This window comes from Pan paniscus, chromosome 13, assembly GCF_029289425.2.
Source record: "Pan paniscus chromosome 13, NHGRI_mPanPan1-v2.0_pri, whole genome shotgun sequence".
Classification (NCBI taxonomy): Eukaryota; Metazoa; Chordata; class Mammalia; order Primates; family Hominidae; genus Pan; species Pan paniscus.
The window spans coordinates 124,925,675-124,947,255 of NC_073262.2; the positions used below are offsets into that span (position 1 = coordinate 124,925,675).

General features: G+C 43.5%; 1 protein-coding gene and 1 long non-coding RNA gene across 2 annotated transcripts; one reads left to right on the top strand and one right to left on the bottom strand.

The window, feature by feature from the left end:
* Nucleotides 1-7,990: 7,990 nt before the first annotated feature.
* Nucleotides 7,991-10,175, bottom strand: RNF228 (ring finger protein 228). Its single transcript, XM_055109140.3, has 2 exons — nucleotides 9,982-10,175; nucleotides 7,991-9,525 (listed from the first exon to the last, which is right to left on the bottom strand). Exon 2 carries the CDS (start codon nucleotides 9,408-9,410, stop codon nucleotides 8,376-8,378), a length of 1,035 nt encoding a protein of 344 aa, XP_054965115.1. The 5' UTR covers nucleotides 9,411-9,525; nucleotides 9,982-10,175; the 3' UTR covers nucleotides 7,991-8,375.
* On the top strand, nucleotides 9,070-11,003 carry LOC100992197 (uncharacterized). Its single transcript, XR_008624599.1, has 2 exons — nucleotides 9,070-9,171; nucleotides 10,813-11,003. It is a non-coding gene; the product is annotated as an uncharacterized LOC100992197 (long non-coding RNA).
* Nucleotides 11,004-21,581: the final 10,578 nt, after the last annotated feature.

The following is a 21,581-nucleotide window of genomic DNA, read 5'->3' on the forward strand; positions in this document are numbered from 1 at the left end:
GAAAGTACTAGTTTTCTACTACTTTGATCAGCCCCGGAAAGCACGAGGTCTGGAAGCTACCTAAATACTTCAGCTTTCATTGTTTGCCTTGTTGTGGCAGTAAGTAAATGTCAACAAAAGTTACCTTTAATACCTTCAGGAGACACCACACTAACTTATCTCGATTGGAAATAATTTAGAAATTTACTTCACCTCATTTCCCTTTTAAAATACATCAAATAATCCCACTTTAAAGTGCTTCCTTATTTGATTGATTGATTGATTGAGACAGGGTCTTGCTCTGTCACCCACGCTGGAGTGCAGTGGCCGGATCATAGCTCACTGCAGCCTCGAACTCCTGGGCTCAAACGATCCTCCCGCCTCAGCCTTCCAGGTAGCTGGGACTACAGGGGTGTGACACCATGTCCGGCTAATTTTTGTATTTTTTGTTAGAGACGGGGATCTCGCTGTGTTACCTAGGCTGGTCTGGAACTCCTGGCCTCAAGTAATCCTCCGGCCTCGGCCTCCTAAAGTGTTGGGATTACAGATGTGAGCCACTGTGCCCTGCCTAAAGTGTTTGCTTATTTTAAACAACTTTTTTTTTCTTCCCGGGGAACATTTATTAGCCTATATTGCCATGAGAAAACAACTTGAGACACTTCAGCCTCAACCCTCCGCCTCTAAGTCGGTCGGGACAATGGCAGGCGGAAGATGAAGATATAAAGTAAGAATTCTAAGCTTCTCGCCTTCCTGTTACAGCCGATCTGCTCTGCATTTGGAATGCGGCGTCTTTGCGGGCGTTCTGAGTCACTCCTACTCCGCTGCAAGCCCCGCAGAGAACCTCGCCTTCTTCCCGACCGCCAAGTCTGATTGTGCAGACTTCGTAGAAGGTCTGGGATAAGGACTGTGTTGCTGCAGAGGCCGAGTCTTGGGCCCCTGGGCGTGAGGACGCAGGCTCGGCCCCTGGGAAGAAATTTACTAACGCACCTCAAGACTCCTAAGGTGTTTCCAAGTCCCCCCTCCAACTTTCGTGTCCAGGTCACGCTGCCCCGCCCTCGGACAATGAGAGGGTGTGTCAAGATGCTCTTTGCGTCTTTGGAAGCCGAGGAGGAAATAGGAGACTTTCGACGGGGAGCAGGTTTTCCGGAGTCGTTTGGGGCTGAGATTCTCGAGCCCCTGCTGGGGGCCGAAAGCGCCGGAGAAACCTGGGACTAAACGAAGGCGACTCCCCGCAGGGCGCAGACACCGCACCCGGCGTTTGTTTTATTCTTAATTTACTTTTTTGGGCACCTCTGCTATTGTTACAAATAAATGCGAACGCGGAGCTTTCGGGCGGGCTCTGGGAGCGGCCCGTGGGCATCTTGGAATATTAAAAACGTCATCCGATTGTAAATAACCTACTCCCCAGCCCCTGAAATCCGGGACGTCACAGGTGAGGCTGAATACCAGGTTCGCACAAAGGCAAACCAAACTCAGCCGGGATGCCGAGTGATGGGGTTGGCAAGATAGTGTGGCCTCTGGTTCCCTCCACGCGTGATAAGTGGGATCATGACAGCGTCCTTGTGCCTTCGATTTGTCCCCGAGCCCTCCTCTGCCTTTCCGATCTCAAACTAACCCGTAATGGAGCTGGCAAGTGGGACGAACGGGACAGCCTAAAGCGTCGTTGGCCCGGCCGAGAGGGGCTCAACGCCTGTCACCCCGGGCGGCCTTGGGTCCTTTGCAGTCGGAGAGGCTGCAGGGGAGGAGGAAGACCCAGCCAGCTCCAGGGTGCAGGATTCTGCCCTTCCACCCGAGAGCCTCCCCCGGTGTCCCAGTGGCAGTGGCTGCCCTGGGCCGCGGTCGCAGAGTAAGCAGGGGCTCCAGTCCTCGGTCCGCGCGCCCTGCCCCTTGGGCTCAGCTGCGAGCCACCGCCGGCGTGCGCACCCACAAGGAGAGAAGTGGAAGTAATCCCCCGCTTCCCACCGAATGCCGGAAGCTCGGCCTCTGTGCAAACCGAAGTATACCTGCACCCAAGAGCGTGGAATTAATTTACACGCTGAATGGCTACTATTAAAAAGGATCTTTTTAACAGCTCTCCTGGCGAGTATTTTAAAACAGGACTCTGCGCTAGATCAGCTCGCCCGTCGGCAGCTGTCAGCGACCAGCCGACAAGCTGAGATTCCCCTTTCAGCTGTCACTGGCGATGACACCCACATCTATCACTGGCGATGTTTTGTTAATTTAACCTCGAGACTTCCCTGATTATCCGCATAATCCGTCCTCAAATCCCCTCGTTGTCACTGCATTTTGATGACACGGGGGACTTGGAAAGCACCTATTTTGTGGGGGATGGGGAAGCCCACAGAAAAGCCCCCTGATGGGGGAAGGAGCAACCGCCACCCCGCCCATGTGAGAAAAGAGCCCAGCAGCCAAATGCCGATGCAAGTATTTACTTAACCTTCCTGAGAACGCAAAGGTAACAGGAGTGTGTGTGTGTGTGTGTGTGTGTGTGTGTGTGTGTGTGTATGTGTGTCAGAGAGAGAGAGAGAGAAGCAACGTTTAAATAACCCTCCTTTGGTGATCCAAGACCACTTCCAAAACTCAAAATCTAAGCATTGCCTCAGCATCTCCCAATCGGTTTCTAAGATAGGGCACCTGGTGGCGTTTAGTTCATTAAAGTGAGATTAGGAAGACAGTCGCCTTTCAGTAAATACGTTAAATATAATGGCTTTCAAATTTGGCTGCACAATAATCTCACATGGGGTGCCTTTAAAAAATACCGATGCATCTCCTTCTCCGCTGCCCCAATTAAATATATGTCTCTGGGGGCAGGAAGGGTGCTTCTGTAATTTCTTTTTAAGGATCTCCAGGTAATTCTAACGTGCTAATAGGGTTGAGAACCTCCATAAAGCTCACGTCAGTGGATAAATTTGCTATGTGTGAATTTAATAGGAAATGAGCTTCTAGGGACAAATCATTTGCCTTGCGGAACTTGGCCCTCCAATTTTTTTCCGAGCAAAGACTGTCTAATTCTCACTGGAAGGTAATTCTTCCCCAAACTTTGCATCAGATCAACCTGCTCTCTACCTCTCAAATTTGACTACAAAATATTTTTAAAGTCATACAGTAGTGACACAAATGTGTTATTTATATATGATGGAGAATACTTGTTTATGTGCTATGAGATAGCTGAGTGGACCACATATTACCACAGTTCTTGAAATCATAGTTGTTGAAATAAAATTGTTCTATTCTTGCAGTGATTAAACATGCTCTCTTCTGTTTATTTTGTGGTATGTTTTGTAAGATTAAAAGCTAAAGGAACTTTTTGCATATTTTCTCCACTCTCTTCCTACTTCAATATCCCCCACTCAACCCCATGGAGATGTGGTATTTCTAAACCAAAGATAATCCAATTTTACATGCAAAGGCAGCTTAAAAAAAAAAAAAAAAGGAAGTGTGCACATTCTTCCTCAGCTCCTAGGAATATTCTTGGAAATTAGGCATTGAATATTCTTACTTCTCCAACTATATTTTATAATCAGAAATTATTGTGAATTCATCACAGAAACAAACTTGTTTTTCTTTGGCATATTTCAGTCTGCTTAAGAGTACAGAAGGCTTAGAATCAAAACTGATTGGATGAAACAATGCCAATATATATTACAAAGCTTATCTTATATGGAAAATCAAAAGAGATCTCTAGCAGAGGATAAATTCAATTTCTTACACTTTCTTCATTCACATAACTTCAAACTAAGATCTGGCTGCAGTCATTTCTAACATTCATTTCAGAAATAGATACTACTGTAAATATTAGCTGCTCCTCAAACAAACTTGCACTATAACAAATACAATAAAAAACATATGATTTCAAAGGAAGAAGTGTAATGCATATTTAGCAAGCATGCAGTTCATTGTCCATAAAGTGAATTTCATCATCTTTGTATAATAGCAGAAATGTGAAATACAAATATAGCTAACAGGAATTAAATGATTAAAGAGGGTACGAGTTGAATCACAGAATAACTGGGGGATTACTTACTTATTAAGATCATAATAACTGGGAAATTGCTTAGTTATTAAGATCATAAAATTAGCAATTCTATAAATAACGATTTATTAAAATGGCAAAGATCGAATACTTAAGAAAACAGGGAGTAACAAATAGTAAGAAATTTAATAGATCTTTTTCTCATGTTGGAAATTCCACTGCAATGTGCTTTTCTCCCAGTTACGCAGGTGCTGCTAGCCTTGGAGGCGACAGTGTAGACATGTTCACAAAGATACCTTAAAATGTCACACAATGCAGAACTGATTAAAAATGGAGGCTAAATGTCCTTTAGTCTCTCTAGCAGTTCCTATCACTGAATATAAATCAGTAAGAGTTCCACTATTATAGTGCTAATTTTTCTCAAAACTCAAAGTGCTTGCCATAAGTTTTTTTTTTTTTTTTTTGCCTTTCAAAAATTCTTATGAAGTAGAGAAGGAAACTATTTACCTAAGCCTCCCAGGATCTCAGGAGTTATGGTCAGTGTGAGTCTGGAAAGCCAAGTCACTTAAGATTAATTCCAGAGTGTCCCTTCAGCAGACTCAACAGAACATTTATCAGCCACTCACTATGTGCCCAGAACTGGTTAAGGCTTTGCAGATCAAATGGATGACCAGATAGACAAAGTTCCTGTTTATGTCTTTACATTCTGCAGGAGAGTGATGAAAAATGCAACTGATAACTAAGACTACTGCAAACAGTATAACACATATTATACAAAGTAAATCTCATTAAGAAAGTAAAACTGGGATAGATACCCACTGGGAATAGAGTGGCCAGGGCAGACCTCTCTGGGGAGGTAATATTAGACACTTGGAGACCTAAATAAAAGCAAGGTCCATATAGGGCTTTAGTTTCCAAAGAATTTTCATGAATTTACCCTCTTATGTGTACAAATCTTCACACCAACTCCATGAGGTAGGGGGCGCTGATACTCCCCACCCCTAATTTTATAGATGGGGAGCCTGAGACTCAAAGGAGGTTAAATGATTTTTAACGGTCTTTCCGACTAAAGAGAGAACCAATGTTCAGGCTTACACCTCCTGCCTGCAGATACTGACCCCAAATCCAATGTGCTTTCTAGATGTGCCTGTTGTTCACTAAATCATATTGTATTCAGAGACTGAATGTTTAATTCACCACCTGCATCATGAGTTTCTTTCACCTGAAATGTAGATCCTATGAAAGCATGATGATGAGTCTAACCTGTAGCCCTAGAACCTAGGCAGAATGTGGCCCATGGGGACCAGGAGTTTCCAAGCAGGTACAGAGACCAGACCAGGCCTGGCTTTTTGTAGTGACTCTACTGGTAGTAGAGGTGTCCAGGATTGAATCAAGCTTTTCCGAGATGAAGAGTTGCCATGGGAAGGGAAAAAAATACCACTTTCACCAGGAATCCTCCAGACAACTTACTTGCTATTTCAACAATTACTTCTTAAACTCCTGCTTTGTCTAAGGTGCTGGTGTATAGGTGTTTCCACGTAAATATAAATGATTAAACCCAATCTGCTGAATGGAGAGAGGGGAGAGAGACCTGAATGCCAGATAACCACTAGAAACCAGACAGATATTTTCCATGACCACATCCTGCCACTCAGTTCCTGATGGCAAAATCAGAAATTAGCAATAAAGCATGGTAAGCCACAGAAAATCTCTCTCCATGTTTAGATACTGATCTGCTAAGTGTGTCTCTTTGACTTAAAAGTATTCTAACTCAAATTTCAATTACATGAAATTTACACGTGCAATCTATAATAGAAGCAAAATGTGGCTTTTGTTGCCATCGAGGTGATTCAAGAATGTATCTCTCAGTTATGAGGAATCTTTTAGGTTACATTATTGGCATACTTCTCTGGAGCACAAATAAACTCTAAAAAGAAACCTGGTGCCCAAAGTAACCTTAGACAGACTTCTAGGTTGCCAGTTTAGCACACATAAAAAACTCATGTGTGTGTACACATGTACAATGGTTACAGCCACAAAGCCAAGTTGTTACCAGTATGCATATATTTTATACATAATATATCTTTAAACATAAACCTAATACATACATATATACATGTGTAGCTGCACTTGTGCAACTCAACAGTTTTTAGAGCAAACAGAATCTTAGTAATGGAGGTAAATAAAGAATGAATAAGAGGTAAAAATGGATATAGAAGTAAAACACAAGACATGGGGGTATAAATAAATTAAAACTAAGTTCTGAAAAGTGATTTTTAGTAATAGAAACCTAAAAACATTTCATAGAAGGCAAGAACAAAGTCTGACAACAGAGTTTAGTTTTAGTGGACGTTGTGGTAGTAAATATGTAAGTTGCTTCTCTCTTCAGAATACAACAGATCTCACTGGGCCTTCCAGGGTCATTATTCCTAGAAATAATCCCACTAAATGCCCATCTTAGCAACGCACATTTCCATGTGTGAGTTATTTCTCTCTCAGCCCCATTTAAAAATGTGAAATTTGGATTTAGATGGGGACATGTATTTAAGGAAGAGAAGTGCCACACAAATAATGGAGCAATTTTACCATGAAATTAATGTCATGAAAATAGATATTTCTATAAATACCTCTTGTTTTTATTATTAAGACAATGCAGACATAAAACACTTCATACTGTAGTTTCTACATTGCAGCCAAACCACTTATCAATGGCCAATAAATTGCTTCACTCCTATGATAGATACAAATGCTCGATTCAAGTTCAATTAATAGAATAGTGTCAGGATATCATGCAGACAGCTTGCATAAATACTCGAGGAATAATAGCATACCTTCAGTAGATTCTGTGATTTTTAAGCATGAAAACTTTGTCTTATTCCAAATTTCAAAAGATGGAATAAAGAATGTTTTCATATAAAATACATTTGGAACAGTTTTCCTTCTTAAAAAAAAAAAGGCATCTAACCCACTTGCAACATATACTGGCAATTCATCTTTGTAGCTACAAAATCAGATAGATATATATTCTTTTTCATCTCATGTGACTGTATGTGAACATTTCAGTAATTCCAACAATATCAAACAGCTAAATTCAAAATCATATAATACTTTCTAATAAGTGTATACGATATATATCTTTGTAGCCAAAGGCAGAAAGACCTTCAGTTAGTTGATTTCAACTTTGGGCACTAGTTTATATTTTATCAGATAATTAAAAGTCATTAGTTATTTCACAGTATAAAATATTGAATCAATTACCAACAGGCTTTTATTTTCTGCTCCTAATTTCGAAATGTATTTGGACTCGAGGTATGGGAATAATGTCACTGCTTATCAAACAATTTTCTGGAAATCTTAATGCACAAAAATTTCCAGATTTATATATTCAAAAATAAATTATATGTTAAATGAAATTAAGAAAAAAAGGCGAAGGGAAGGAGAAAATCCAGTTTATATTCTGTGTGAATAGCTTTCAATATCTTCCAGGTGGGGGCAACCGTAAGCCACTTTTGAGAGAAGGGAGAACAGGCTCTTTAAGCTCCCTGAGTCTAGTTACAGAAGATGAAATGACTTCCTGGCAGTAACACCGTGAATAAAACAACCACAAGCTTCCAGGAGATGAGACTTCTGGGCTCTGCTCCAGACAACACCCGGCCATGGGCAACAGGGCCCACCGCCCTGGGCGCGCCGCCGCCTCGGCCACTCTGAGTCGGCTCCGAGCGCGCACGCGCGCCGTGCACCTGCCCCATCGCGCCCAGCTGCTGCCTGCCTGTTCTTCCAGCAGCTCAGGGCACGCCCGCGCTGTGCCGGCGGGGGAGTGTCCGTCACTCTCAGCGCTCAGGATCTCTCCCTTTCCAGGACCGCTAGGAAGCAGGAAACCCTTTTCCTCTCACGTTTACATCCCATTCATTCTTCCTCCGGGCAATTCAAGTCCATTCACAGCCGCCACAGATGCACGTGTGCACGCGCGCAGCTGCACCTTTAAAGAAACTCTCAAGTCCTGGCGGCCAGAAAACCAGCTTTCAGGCGGGGCGGTGGGGCTCCCCCTCCCCTTGCTTCGTCTCTGCAGATCTTTGTGCTCTAGGGAGGGATGGCCGCACATTCTGACGAGCTCGAGGGTGGTGCATAACGCGGAGGTCAATTTTGCACAGTCCAGGCAAAAGAGACCCCCCCCCCCCGACCAACATCCCTTCCTGTTCAGTTTCCCTCTCTGGCCCAGCGCGAAGGGCGAGGGGCGACAGAAGCCCGAGGGACAGAAAACCGAGGCTCCTCAGTGGCCGAGTTGGGAGAGGGTGTGAGTCCAGGAGAGCCCGGGGGCAGCAGGGAGAGGGTGCAGAAGCTCGAGCGCACCGAGCCAGAGGCCCCCTCTTCTCCCGCCGCGCGGGGCTGGAGGTGCAGGCGCCAGTTCCGCGGCGCGGCCCGGCTATGTGTCGCTCCTCCGCGCGCCGCCCGCCGCAGCCCTTGCCCTCGGGCCGCCGCCGCTGCCCCCCGTCGAGCCCGCGGCCGCACCCTCGGGCCGATACTTGAGCCAGCAGATGACCCAGGTGACAACGACCGAGAAGAGTGCCAGGATGCTGGCCACCGACAGGCAGATGGGCCCCACGGGCGAGGGCGAGGGCGACCCGGTGGCCGGTGCCTCGCCAGGGGGCGCCCCGCCTCCGGGGGTTCCCCCGCCGCCGTAGTGGTTGACGAAGATGAGGCCGGTGAAGAGCAGCACCACCATGGAGAGGAAGGAGAAGACCACGCACACGCAGCCGGCGGTGAGCGCCGCGCGCTTGCAGTTCTGGCAGCTGTCGTAGGCGCCCGGGGCGCGCAGGCCGGGGCGGGCTCGAGGCCCGGGGGCCGCGTCCTCGGCAGGCGGCGGCGGCGGCGGCGGCTGCGGTGGGGCGGGGGAGGGCGGCGGTGGCGGGGCCGGGGTGGGCGGCGGGGCAGCAGCGGGCGCTGGCAGGCACGCGGGCAGCGGCGGGAGGCGGTCCTGGGGCAGCGGGTCGTGCGCTGCGCGCAAAGCCAGCGGGAAGGCCTCGGCTAGCTTGGTGTTGTTGGGCAGGCCGTGCACGCGGCTGTCGGGCAGCGGCGTGCGGTGGCGGCACACCGGGCACGCGATGGCGCCGGGCGGGCAGAGCCAGGGCGGCGGGCGCGGCGGGCGCTCAGGCGCGGCGGCAGCGGCGGCGGCGGCGGCGGCGCGGAGCTGCAGCTGGCTCAGGCACTCCTGGCAGAAGGTGTGCAAGCACGCCAGCAGCTTGGGCGCGCGCCGGTCCGCGTCGAAGTAGTTGTAGCAGATTTTGCACTCGTAGTCCTCAAGCGGAGGGAGGCCGGAGACCGTCTCCGCTGCGTCCCGGGCTCCTGCGTCTCCGCAGTCCGGGGCTCCCTTCGCGGCGACCCCAGCTCCCTCCCGGCTCCCGGGGCTGCTGCTTGGGCTCTGCTGGCTGCCGCCGCTGTCGCTCGCCGGCGCTGCCATGGCATGATCCGCCCCTCATCGGGGGCAAGGTGAGGTGCCTTCCTCCCCCTGCACCGCCGCCTGGGCTCCGGGCGGGGAGGAGGCGCTTCTGCCTCCCCCCTCTGACTGCTGTCGCCTGGCGGGGGAGGCACCGCTGGCTGGGCCAGGCGGGGGCGCAGCAGCGACCGCCTCCCCCTCCCGCCTCCCCGCCCCCCGCCCCCGGCGCGTGAACCACGGTCCCTCCCCGTCCCTGGGCTCCTCTGCAGTCCCCCTCGGCCTCCTCAACGCAGCTTTCCCAGCAGCTTAGGATATCGGTTTTTGTTGGACTTGAAATTGGGAGTTGAGGGCGGCCTGGAGGCGCGCGGGAAGGAGATTTGGGGTGCGGCTGCTTCATAAAGATGTTGCCTTTTACCCCAGCAGTCCCCCGCCCCCTACGCGGGGTGGTGGCAGGAAACCGGTTCCTGAGTTTTCCTTCTTTCTCTTCCTCGACACGACCTCCCCACCAGTGTGTTTCTGTTTATCCTCCTCGCCCGGGGGCTGGGTCCCTGGCGAAGCCTCGTTTTCACCCACCCACCCCCAAGCCAGAGCTCACCAGTGATGTAATGCGGGACCCGCGCGGGGAGGGGAAACGGCAGCCTCAACCGCCTGGCAGAGGCGGTTTCTTCTCTTCGTGAAAATCGTGATCTCATCTCTCCGTCCAAGGGCGAAAAAACAGCCATCACCAGGCCATTCACGCTTTGTGCTTTTGTTAGCAGAGCCCAGGCAGCCCTGCAGCCCACATCTAGGGTACAAACGGAACGGCGGCGTTTTCCTTGTATCATTTAGAGGAAATTTTTGAGCTGAACAGTATTTTTTTTCTCCCTCTCTCTCTCTCTGAAATATTGCTGAGATTTAAAGGAGGACGAAGACAACAGATTCATAGCTGGGTCTTGCTGTTTTGCTGACGCTGACCACAGCGGATCTAGGTGGCTATTTCGTTGGTGCACAGGCGTTCACAGAGGCAGAGAGGGGAGAAAGTTGTCAAACAGGTTCACAGACTGTCAAAGTGCGGCTTAAACCGAGTTCCTGGGCTCCCTCACTGGCTTCGTCCACTTAAACTTTTAACGTACACATGTAGAGAGCTGAAACTCCAGGGGTAACATGGGACAGGTCCTCTTGATTTAATGAAAACAGAAGATCAACTGGACCGGGTAGCAAGAAATAGGGCTTAAGAAGCACTGGGTAGGTGACAGGAGTGGTGGGCTTGAGGACCAACTGAGGGGTGGTGTTCAGATACTCCTAACCAAAAAGTCTGTCCCCCGATTTCTCCAGGTTGGGCCTCACCCTATGAGCAGGGAACCCACCTTCCCCCTCAACAAAAGAAAAGATGACTTTGGAATGTTCTGGATTCCCACAGCTGGGAATGTTCCTACTTTTTTTTCAGATTCTCTGCAGAAGACAGCAAGATGCCCCCAGGGAATGTTTGTGAAAAAGGATGACTGGATGGGAAGCAAGCTGAAGAAAAAGAGGGAAAGAAAGAGAGAAATCAGTAAATCACCACACAAGAGGTGGAGAAGAGGACTTATAAATATTGTTTCTATGACATTTGAAAATAAATGTTTTACTCCATGCTAATAGTGAATGTGGTGTCTTCAGTTTGAAGGGCTTTAAGTGAAGCTCATTAAAACCCACTATTTTCTATTTCCTAGTTTTTAATTTTGTAATTATTACTTGGGGTAATAACATTCTTTCAATTTTTTAAGCATTTCACTTAGTGATGGGGTGGTGATCAGAGAGGGTGGCTTGAGGGGACATCCTGAGAAGGCCTTAGTCTGGCCTTGGAATATTACAAAGTGACACTAACCTAACTATAGGAAGTGGCTTTCTGTCCTCTTTCCCTCATTTAGTTGTATGATTGGGAAAAGCCTGAAAATGCTCATTTATGCAGTGTTAAACTGGGTTCTTGTGCTTTAAGCCTTGAGTAGCTGTGTGCTGAGAAGAGACGTAATGCTGATGTAGGACATATTTAAAACAGAGTATCTGGGAGAAGAGAAGCACATGAACAGGAGGGCTAGTGTGGCCTCCATACCAAGTGACTAAAAATAGTTCTGAAGGTCTATATGTTTGAATATGGTGTGCATATGGGCAAAACTCTTAAGATTTTGAAGCTTCACTTTATTATGCATTCTCACCATTGAATGACAGACTTGAGGAACAGAGTGTAGGATGACACTGGGCTTTCTCAATCTCAGCATAATTGACATTTGGAGCTGGATAAGTCTTTGATGTGGGGCTGTTCTGGGCACTGTTCAATGTTTAGCAGCATCTGTGGCCTCTACGCACTTGATGTCAGTAACACCTCTCCCCAGTTGTGACAACCAAAAATGTCTCTGGTTGAGGACCATGGAGCTAACCACAAAGTCACAGATTTGGTTAAAGTGAAACCAAAACCAGTAATATCTTACAGCTCCTAACTAGTGTAAGATAGCATTCTCAAAGAATTTAATGACTACAGGCATTTCTTCCCTAGCTCATGGTCATTTAGATAATACTGAACTCTCTTTGAGAGGTCCAGTACAGCTTTTGTCAATAACACATCCTGTTGATGGAGTCATAAACAATTGCGAGAATTTGGTTAACCATGGTAAAATTTACTGTCTGAGTTTGGATAGGTTTTTCAGAGGAGCCCAAATCTTCAATTATTTTATATCCTAGAGTCAATCATTCATTTTTAGGACTCAAAAATGCCATGTGGGGCTTCTGTAGGTACAGGGAGGAGGCGTGATATTGCTAAAGAGTTTGTGTGACACAGGCCATAGACACCTGCCTTAATAGACTGTCAGGCCAGTGCCAGTGTCACCTGAAGGTTTAAGTAGTAAAGCCTGGTCATTCATGTAGGAATTAGAGTTCCACTTTAGAGAAAGATGTATTGAAAGGGATCAGAAACAAGGAACTCGGCATAAGTTGAGCATCCTTAATTTAAACATCTAAAATCCAAAACTTTTTGAGCACCAACATGATGCCACAAGTGAAAAAATTCTACACGTGACCTCATGCGATGCATACATAAATTAATATAATATTAAAAATATTATATAGGCTGGGTACAGTGGCACAAATCCATAATCCCAGCACTTTAGGAGGCTGAGGCGGGTGGATCACTTGAGATCGGGAGTTCGAGACCAGCCTGGCCAATGTGGTGAAACTCCGTCTCTAAGAAAAAATACAAAAATTAGCCAGGCGTGGCGATGGGCGCCTGTAATCCCAGCTACTTGGGAAACTGAGGCAGGAGAATCCCTTGAACCCGGGAGGGGGAGGTTGCAGTGAGCCAAGATTGCACCATTGCACTCCAGCCTCGGCAACAGAGATTCTGTCTCAAAAAAAAAAAAAAAAAAAAAAAAATATATATATATATATATATATATACACACAACACACACATATATACAGAGCGAGACTCTGTCTCAAAATATGTATCTATGTAATGTATACATATACCATTTTTATATATACATATGTGTATATATAGAGAGGGAGAGAGTATAAAATTACCTTCAGGCTATAGGTATAAGGTGTATATGAAACATAAATGAATTTCATGTTTAGGGTCCCATCCCCCAGCTCTCTCATTATGTATATGCAAATATTCCAAAATCCGACATCTGAAACAGTTTTGATCCCAAGCATTTCAGATAAGGGATATTCATCCTGTATTTATGTCAGTATTTGAACTCGCTTTGCAAGAATCTTGTTCATGCTTGAACATATTAGACATCCACTATTTGCTGAATTGTTTTATTTTTGAAGATTTGTGTATAAATGGGAGACAGCCATGGTCTCAGGCAATCTCTTACATAGATTTCCTCTACTGACCACCTAAAGAGAGAGAATGCTTTAGTTTTGGGGTTACTGTCTCACAAAGGACTTAGTGGGGAAAAAGCATTAACACAGGGTGTGAGTTGACAGTCCTGAGTCCACATCCTAGTTCTGCTGCTCATCATTTGTGTAGTATTAGATGTGCTATTTAGCTTCTCTGTGCTTTAGTTTCCCAAACTGTAAAATGAGGATAAGGGTGGTTACTGCATAAGTCTGTTGTGAAGATTGAATATGCTGTACACATAACACACAAAGACTCCTGGGCTGCTGTTAACACTCAGTATTATCTATGTCAGTGGTTCCTATACCTGATCTCAGTAATTCTTATGAAACCCTGTGAGAGAGGCTCAGAAAGTTTATGTAATCAGTGCAAGGTGACACAGCCAACAGAAGCAAAGTAGTTCTCATGCATCTCTTCTGTTATTTCAGAGATAGAGATACAGGTAGTAGCTCAGTCAAGAAGACCAGGCAGAGGCCTGACCTATGAATTTAATCACACATTATTGATCTACTACTTGCAATAAATAAAGCCCTGCATAAAACATCAGGACAAAGTGAAATCTCACTGTAGATATTGGAGGAATATATATACATAGGCAGATCATGCCACTCAGAAGCAGGTACTAGATGGTTCAATCAAAGCCTTGACATTTTAAAATAGAAACCAGGTCGATTCAATCAACATTTATTGAGGTCCTATTCCAGAAGCCATTGGTGCTGGTGATAATATACCTGGCCTCCTGGACCCAATAATTTAATAGACGAGCCAAGAGGAGCCTGAGGAGGCAGGATGACTACATGTGATGTAGTAACATCCTGGAGGGAATCCTAGAGCAGAAAAAGAGCATTAGGGAAAAGCTAAGGAAATCCAACTAAAGCATGGACTTTAGTAAATAGTAGTGAGTCAACAATCAGACTGTCATAATGTATGAAAATGGATAAAGCTAGATGATAGGGATACAGATGCTCATTACACTACTATCTTCCGTGATATTTAAAAATGTTCATAACAGTCATCAATCTTAGAGACACACTCAAAATTGGGATCATCTGTATAAAAATAGCACAAATAATGCCTACATTTTTGAAGACCTCACTAAGCACATTAGTTTTGAGGGACTGGAGAAAATAATCTGGAATCCAGCTCTTTTGTTCATTTTTTTTCCTTTGGCCTTTTTTTTTTGTTCTCTGCCGTCTTTAAGAAATCTACGGCTGGGTGCAGTGTCTCACACCTGTAATCCCAGCACTTTGGGAGGTAGAGATAGGAGGACCACTTGAGGACAGAAGTTCAAGACTAGCCTGGGCAATACAGAGAGACTGTCTCTACAAAAAACTAAAATATTAGCCTGTAGTCCTGGCTACTCAGAAGGCTGAGGCAGCAGGATCCCTTGAGCTATAGAGTTTGAGGCTGCAGTGAGTCACACTCCTGCACTCTAGCCTGGGCAGCCGAGAAGACACTGTAAAAAAAAAAAGAAAAAGGAAAAAAGAAAGGAAAGGAAAGGAAAGGAAAGGAAGGAAGGAAGGAAGGAAGGAAGGAAGGAAGGAAGGAAGGCAGGCAGGCAGGCAGGCAGGCAGGCAGGCAGGCAGAGAGAGACAGAAAGAAAGAGAGAGAGAGAGAGAAAGAAAGAGAGAAAAAAGAAATCAAGGAAGGCTAATGGTGGTGGTTCACACCTTTAATTCCAGGACTTTGGGAGGCAGAGGTGGGAGAATCACTTGAGGCCAGGAGTTCGAGACCAGCCTGGGAAATATGGCCAGCTCCTATCTCTACAAAATATAAAAATAGATAAAAATTAGCCAAGTGTGGTGGTGTGCACATTTGGTCCCAGCTACGAAGGGAGGCTGAGGAGGGAGGATCCCTTGGGTATAGGAGTTCAAGGCTACAGTGAGCCACGATTGCGCCATTGTACCTAGCCTGGGTGACAGAGCAAGATTCTATCTCAAAACAAAAACAAAACAGAAAGAATTCAAGGAAGCGCTGAAGCGGGGGGGGAGCCCAGATGTCCCCTTTTTGAAACAGGGAGGAAAATCAAGGCTGAGCTCCCTGCCCAGCACTAGTCCTAGGAGTCCTTCTCTTCCTCTCTCCACTCTTCACAGGCGCTGCTCAGACCTCAGACCACTGCCCTTATCACTCAAGGCATTGGTGATATCATTGCTCCAAAACCCAGACTGCATGGGCCAAAGCAGATGAAGAAGAAATATGGGAGCTTATCAATGTTATATAATAAATAGAACAATGGTAAAATGGCAGAATGGAAAAATAGGAGCTTCTTCCACGGTGGATTTTGTAAGAATTACTAAATCCACCGTGGAAGAAATACTTGTTTAAATACCTGTTTCTAATCTATACATGGTCTCTGAAGCTTTTTGCTCTTCAGATCTTTTCAAAGTTTTAAAAGATGCAGGTCTAGGAGGCTGGGCCATCTCCTCACCTGGGAAAATGATTGCCCTACCTTAATCTCTGGAAGCCATTCATGAACTTATGCTTTCTATGCCAACCAGCTACAGGCTCAATTCTAAAATAGCTTTTTCCCTTCTAATATTTCCTACACTTTGTATGCCAAACACAAGATCAAATGGAAATACATGCAATGTACTTTATTTCTGAAAGGTCATTCTGTAGCCTGGACTCTTTCAATCAAGTCTGCATTGTTGCCAGAAAATTTCCCTCTTATAATTCTACCCTTTTATTTGATGCTATTAATATAAACACACTTTATCAGGTCAAAAATGTGTGTTGAAGTTGCAAAAGCTCTTTCTCTTTGAGCTATGAATATTCTCTTTGAGAAATAAAAGTAAAATACAGCACTTTTAATATAAAGAAATACACCTTCTTGGGTGCCACAAATAGGAGTAAATGAAGCTGCAATTGTATTGCATTTCTTACCTTTATTTGTCCTGGCACTTCTATCAAAGCGATGATTCTCAAAACTCAAAAGGCTGCCCTAGTGCTGTGAAATACTAAAGGCACTCAAGTTCCCAACCTGACACCAGGGATGGTCTTGACCTTGAGGGAGAATAAAAGCCAAAGATGGTGTTAAGTCTAATCAAGTCTTTGACTGAAAGAAGAGGTATTGTAGGTTCCCATGGACTGTAGGAGGTGAGGAGATGGCCCAGCTTCTGAGACTCTAGTCTCCTTGATACTTCGCAAAGATCTAAGTAGTAAAAGGCATCACAGACTGTATGGCCAAGCAGTCCTTGATGTGTTTGATCACCAGTTGCAAAATTTGAAAGGAAAGGAAACATCAAATGAAAACATTTCAGACTTGGTGTCAATTTCTCACTTTTAACACCCATTATACACATATGCCATCTATTTATAATCTCTTTAGTATCCTGGCTCCAAGGGGAATTTATTAAAAGAACTCATTTGATTAGAACAAAAGTGAACAAAGGTACACAGAAAGAGAAGTACAGTTGAACAACATGAGTTTGAACTGCGTGGGTCCATTTATACATGGATTTTCTTCCTCCTTTGCCACACCTGAGTCAGCAAGACCAACCCCTCTTCCTCCTCCTCCTCAGCCTACTCAACATGGAGACGACAAGGATGAAGTCCTTTATGATGATTTACTTCCACTTAATCAATAGTAAATATATTTTCTCTTCCTTATGATTTTCTTAATAATATTCTTTTCTCTGGCTTGCTTTATTGTAAGAATACAGCTTATAAAACATATACAAAATATGTGTGAATCAAGTATTTATATTGTCTATAAGTCTGCTGGTCAATGGTAGGCTTTTAGTAGTTAAGTTTTTGGGGAGTCAAGAGTTACATGCAGATTTTTGACTGAACAGGGGGCTGGTTCCCCTAACCTCTGAATTGTTCAAGAGTTAACTGTAGGCCAAGCACAGTTAACAGTGTGCTTGGCCTACAGTTTACAGTGGCTACACAGTTCTACACAGATTACAGTGGCTCACGCCTGTAATCCCAGCACTTTGGGAGGCCAAAGTGGGTGGATCACTTGAGGCCAGGAGTTTGAGACCAGCCTTACCAACATGACAAAATCCCATCTCTACTAAAAATACAAAACTTTGCCAGGTATGGTGGTGGGCACTTGTAATCCCACCTACTTGGAAGACTGAGGAAGGAGAATCTGTTGAACCTGGAAAGCGAAAGTTGCAGTGAACCAAGATTGTGCCACTGCACTCCAGCCTAGGTGATGGAGTGAGACTCTGTCACAAAAAAAAAAAAAAAGTCAATTGTTCTAGAAAGTCTAGTTATAAATGGCCTTCATTCATCTTTGAGGAGCTCCCAGACAGTCACTGTTTTATTTATGGTTGTGTGTGTGTGTGTGTGTGTGTGAAAAACACATAACATAAAATTGATCATCGTAACCATTTTTAAGTGTATAGTCCAGTAATGCTAAGTATATTCACATTGCTATGAAACAGATATCCAGAGCTTTTTATCTTTCAAATCAGAAACTCGATACCCACTAAAGAACAAATTCCTTTTCCCAGCTCCCCCCAGCCCCTGGTAACCATCATTTTACTTTCTGTTTGTATTAGGTTGGTGCAAAAGTAATTGCAGTTCTTGCCATTAAAAGTAAACTTCACCACTTAGATACCTCATATAAGTGGAATTATATGTTTTTTGTCTTTTTGTTACTGGCTTATTTTACTTAGAATAATCTCCTCAAGGCTTATTCTTGTTGTAGCAAGTGTTAGCATTTCCTTCCTTTTTAAGGCAGAATGATATTCCATTGTATGTGTATATCACATTTTGTTTATCCATTCAACCATCAGTGGACACTTTGGGTTTCTTCCAGCTCTTGGCTATTGTGAATAATGCTGCTCTGAACATGGGAGTGCTGATATCTCTTTGATGTACTGATTTCAGTTCTTTTGGACATATACCCAGAAGTGAGATTGCTGGATCATAGGGCAGTTCTATTTTTAATTTTTTGAGAAAGTTTCATACTGTTTTCCATAGCAGTTGCATCATTTTACAATTCCACCAGTAGTATGTAAGTATTCCAATTTTTCCACACCCTTGCCAACACTTATTATTTTGTTTTTTGGGTTTTGTTGTTGTTGCTGTTGTTTTTGATAGCCATGCTAATGGGTCTCAGGTGAAATCTCATTGTGGTTTTGACTTGCATTTCTCTGATGATTAGTGATATTGAGCAACTTTTCGTATGCCCGTTAGCCATTTGTATATCATCTTTGGAGAAATGTCTGTTCAATGCCTTGGCCCATTTTCTAATTAGGTTATTAAATTTTTTTGTCATTGAGTCATTGTAGAAATTCCTGACATATTCTGGATATTAGCCTCCATAAATATATGATTTGCAAATACTTTCTCCCATCCCATAGGTTGCCTTTTCATTATGTTGATTGTGTCCTTCAACGTGGAGAAGTTTTTAGGTTTGATGCAGTCCCATTTGTCTTTTTTGCTTTTGTTGCCAGTGCTTTTGGTATTGTATCCAAGAAATCATTGCCAAGTCTAGTGTCATGAAGCTTCACTTCTATATTTTCTTCTATGAGTTTTATAATTTTAGGTCTTACTTTTAGGTCTTTAATTCATTTTGATTTAATTTTTGTATATGGTATAAAATAAAAGTCAGCTTCATCCTTTTGCACATGTATATCCAGTTTTCTCAGTACCATTTCTCCACTTCTCTGTCCTTTCCCCCTTAAGTGACCTTGGCACCCCTGTCAAAGATCATTTGATTATACACATGGGTTTATTTCTGGGCTCTCTATTATTATTATTATTATTTTTTGATACAAAGTCTCACTCTGTCACCCAGGCTGCAGTGTGCTGGCGCAATCTTGGCTCACTGTAACCTTCACCTCCTGGGTTCAAGCAATTCTCCTGCTTCAGCCTCCTGAGTAGCTAGGATTACAGGTGTGTGCCACCACACCTGGCTAATTTTTGTATTTTTAGTAGAGATGGGGTTTCACCATGTTGGCCATGCTGCTCTGGAACTCCTGACCTCAGGTGATCCGCCCTTCTCAGCCTCCCAAAGTGCTGAGATTACAGGCATGAGCCACTATGCCCAGCTGGGGCTCTCTATTTCATTTCATTGGTCTATTTGTCTGTGTTTGTGACAGTGCCACATTGTTTTGATTTCTGTAGCTCTGAAATATGTTTTGAAATCAGGAAGTGTGAATGCTCCAACTTTGTTCTTCTTTTCCAAATTTGTTTTGGCTATTCAGGGCCCCTTGAGATTCCACATGAATCTTAGAATGAATTTTTCTACATTTGCAAAAAAAGTATTGGAATTCTGATAGGGGTTGCATTGATAGTCACTGTTCTTTGATAAATCCAGTGAAGAATCTTAAAAACATAGTGAAAACTACTGAGGCCACAGGAAAAATTTCAATAGCTAGAAGCTTGTATAATTTTTCTCAATCTCTTTGTAAAACAAAACTATTACAGCAGAAAATTATGCAAGCAAATATGTTTGTCTTAGTGCATCTTCTTTTCAGATCTATACATACAGTTTAAATGACACCTATTAGAAAAGAATGAGAGAAACAATTGATTCCTTTGAACATGGTAGTCTTAATAATAATAATAGTTATTATCAAAGTACCATATAATTTTTTGGTTTTTATGTTAAACAAAGCATTTAAATTCCATTGTCTCATTTCATTATAGTCTGAAGCAGAATTTCCTGAAATTATGGTCTCTAAAATATTAGTTCCTCAAAAAAAAGTTTTTCTCATCAAATAATTTGGGAAGCATTCCAAACTACATTCTATATTTTCTACTCATTAAAGGCTCTGAGAAGTACTGTTACAAAGATGTAAAGAAATCAGTTCGATGTGGTATAAACAAGTGTTTATCAAATTTTTACAGCCTCAAAATTTTTTTTTTTAGTAAACCTGTATCTAAGGTATGACTAAAAGCCTTAAGAGAAGAAAATTTTAAAGGAACAGATTCAGATGCTGCATTATAAATATTGAGTGGTGCAGGAGAGAAAGTGCATAAGACAAAGGGGCACATCTACCAACATAGGAATCGACTTCTCCCTTTATACCTATAAAGGGCTAAAGCTGGGAGTGAGATTCGACATGTATGGAGAACTGGATGTGTTAACAATAAAGAAACAGGCTAATTTCTTCCATATGCCATTCGCATCATCTATTTAAAGCCATGTACCATCCTACGTGCAGCAATACCTTTGCTGAAAAGAAACAAACAGATTCTAAGGGCATATTGAGCCAAGATAGACTGCCTCTGTTAGATGGTATCTGCTTAATTGACTCTTCACATGATGATGTTTTTGTAATATTTCCCATAGATGGAAATAAGAGACAAATCACCTTTCATCTAGCATGGTTAATCATAATTGGTTGTTTATGTATTTTTGTCTCTGACCATGATACATCCTCCCTCTTAATTTCTTTTGTATTTTAAAGAATGTCTTCTTCCAAAACATTATAAGAATTCAAAAACCTTTAAACAATGTATTATTTATCTTTCTGGCCACACAGATTCCTTCAGAGTCATTACAATCCATCAACTGTGCATTTGCTGACTTAATAATAAGCAGATTTGGTTTTCAGGAGACTGAGGCAGTTGTAAAGCGCAGATCCATTAGGTTCTTTCCCATCCACTATCAGAGTATGTGGGTGAGGTACTCACTTCAACCAGGGGCAAGCCCATGGACCTGAAGCTTATACCATTTTGGAGGTCCTTTTTAAGAAAAATAATTAAAACTGCTTGGTAAGAAGTTAAGTATTCATTTAGAATTATAAAATAAACCACCACAACAAAACATTTAAAGTTGATAAATTCAGGAACGATCTCAAAATCCAGAAACAAATTTTTTTCAACTAATTAGCTGACATACCCCTCAATAAAATTATTTGTCTGCATACTATTTGATTGTCTATTCATGCCACAAGAATTTTGTCATACTTTCTGGGAGAGACTAGAAGAAGAAATCAGTATTTCTTCTAGCATGGTGGATCAAACAACATATTTTTAAAAAATTAATAGTATGGAAAGGTTCCTTTTGGCTTCACAATTTGTTGGTATTGGCGCATACATTTTTAGGATTATTATTAATTTTGGAAACACTTCTCTCAAGTGAATTTCATATATGAGCTGTAAAATTTCAAGGCATTTTAGGGATTTGTTTGTTGCAGGGAGTAATTTTAAGTACTCTGAATTGACGACACTCACTGACTAGCTTGTCTTTGGTGTCCCTAATAATGTGGCATATTATGAGGGTTATATAGGGCCCTTCACCTTCCTTTTATAAAGTTAGATGCACAGATATAGGGAGTGGTAAGATTAGGACTGAAAATTGTTTTCTGCACTGGGACAGCTAACCTCTACACGGAAGAATCTGTGAACTGCATAAATATTTCACTAAACCA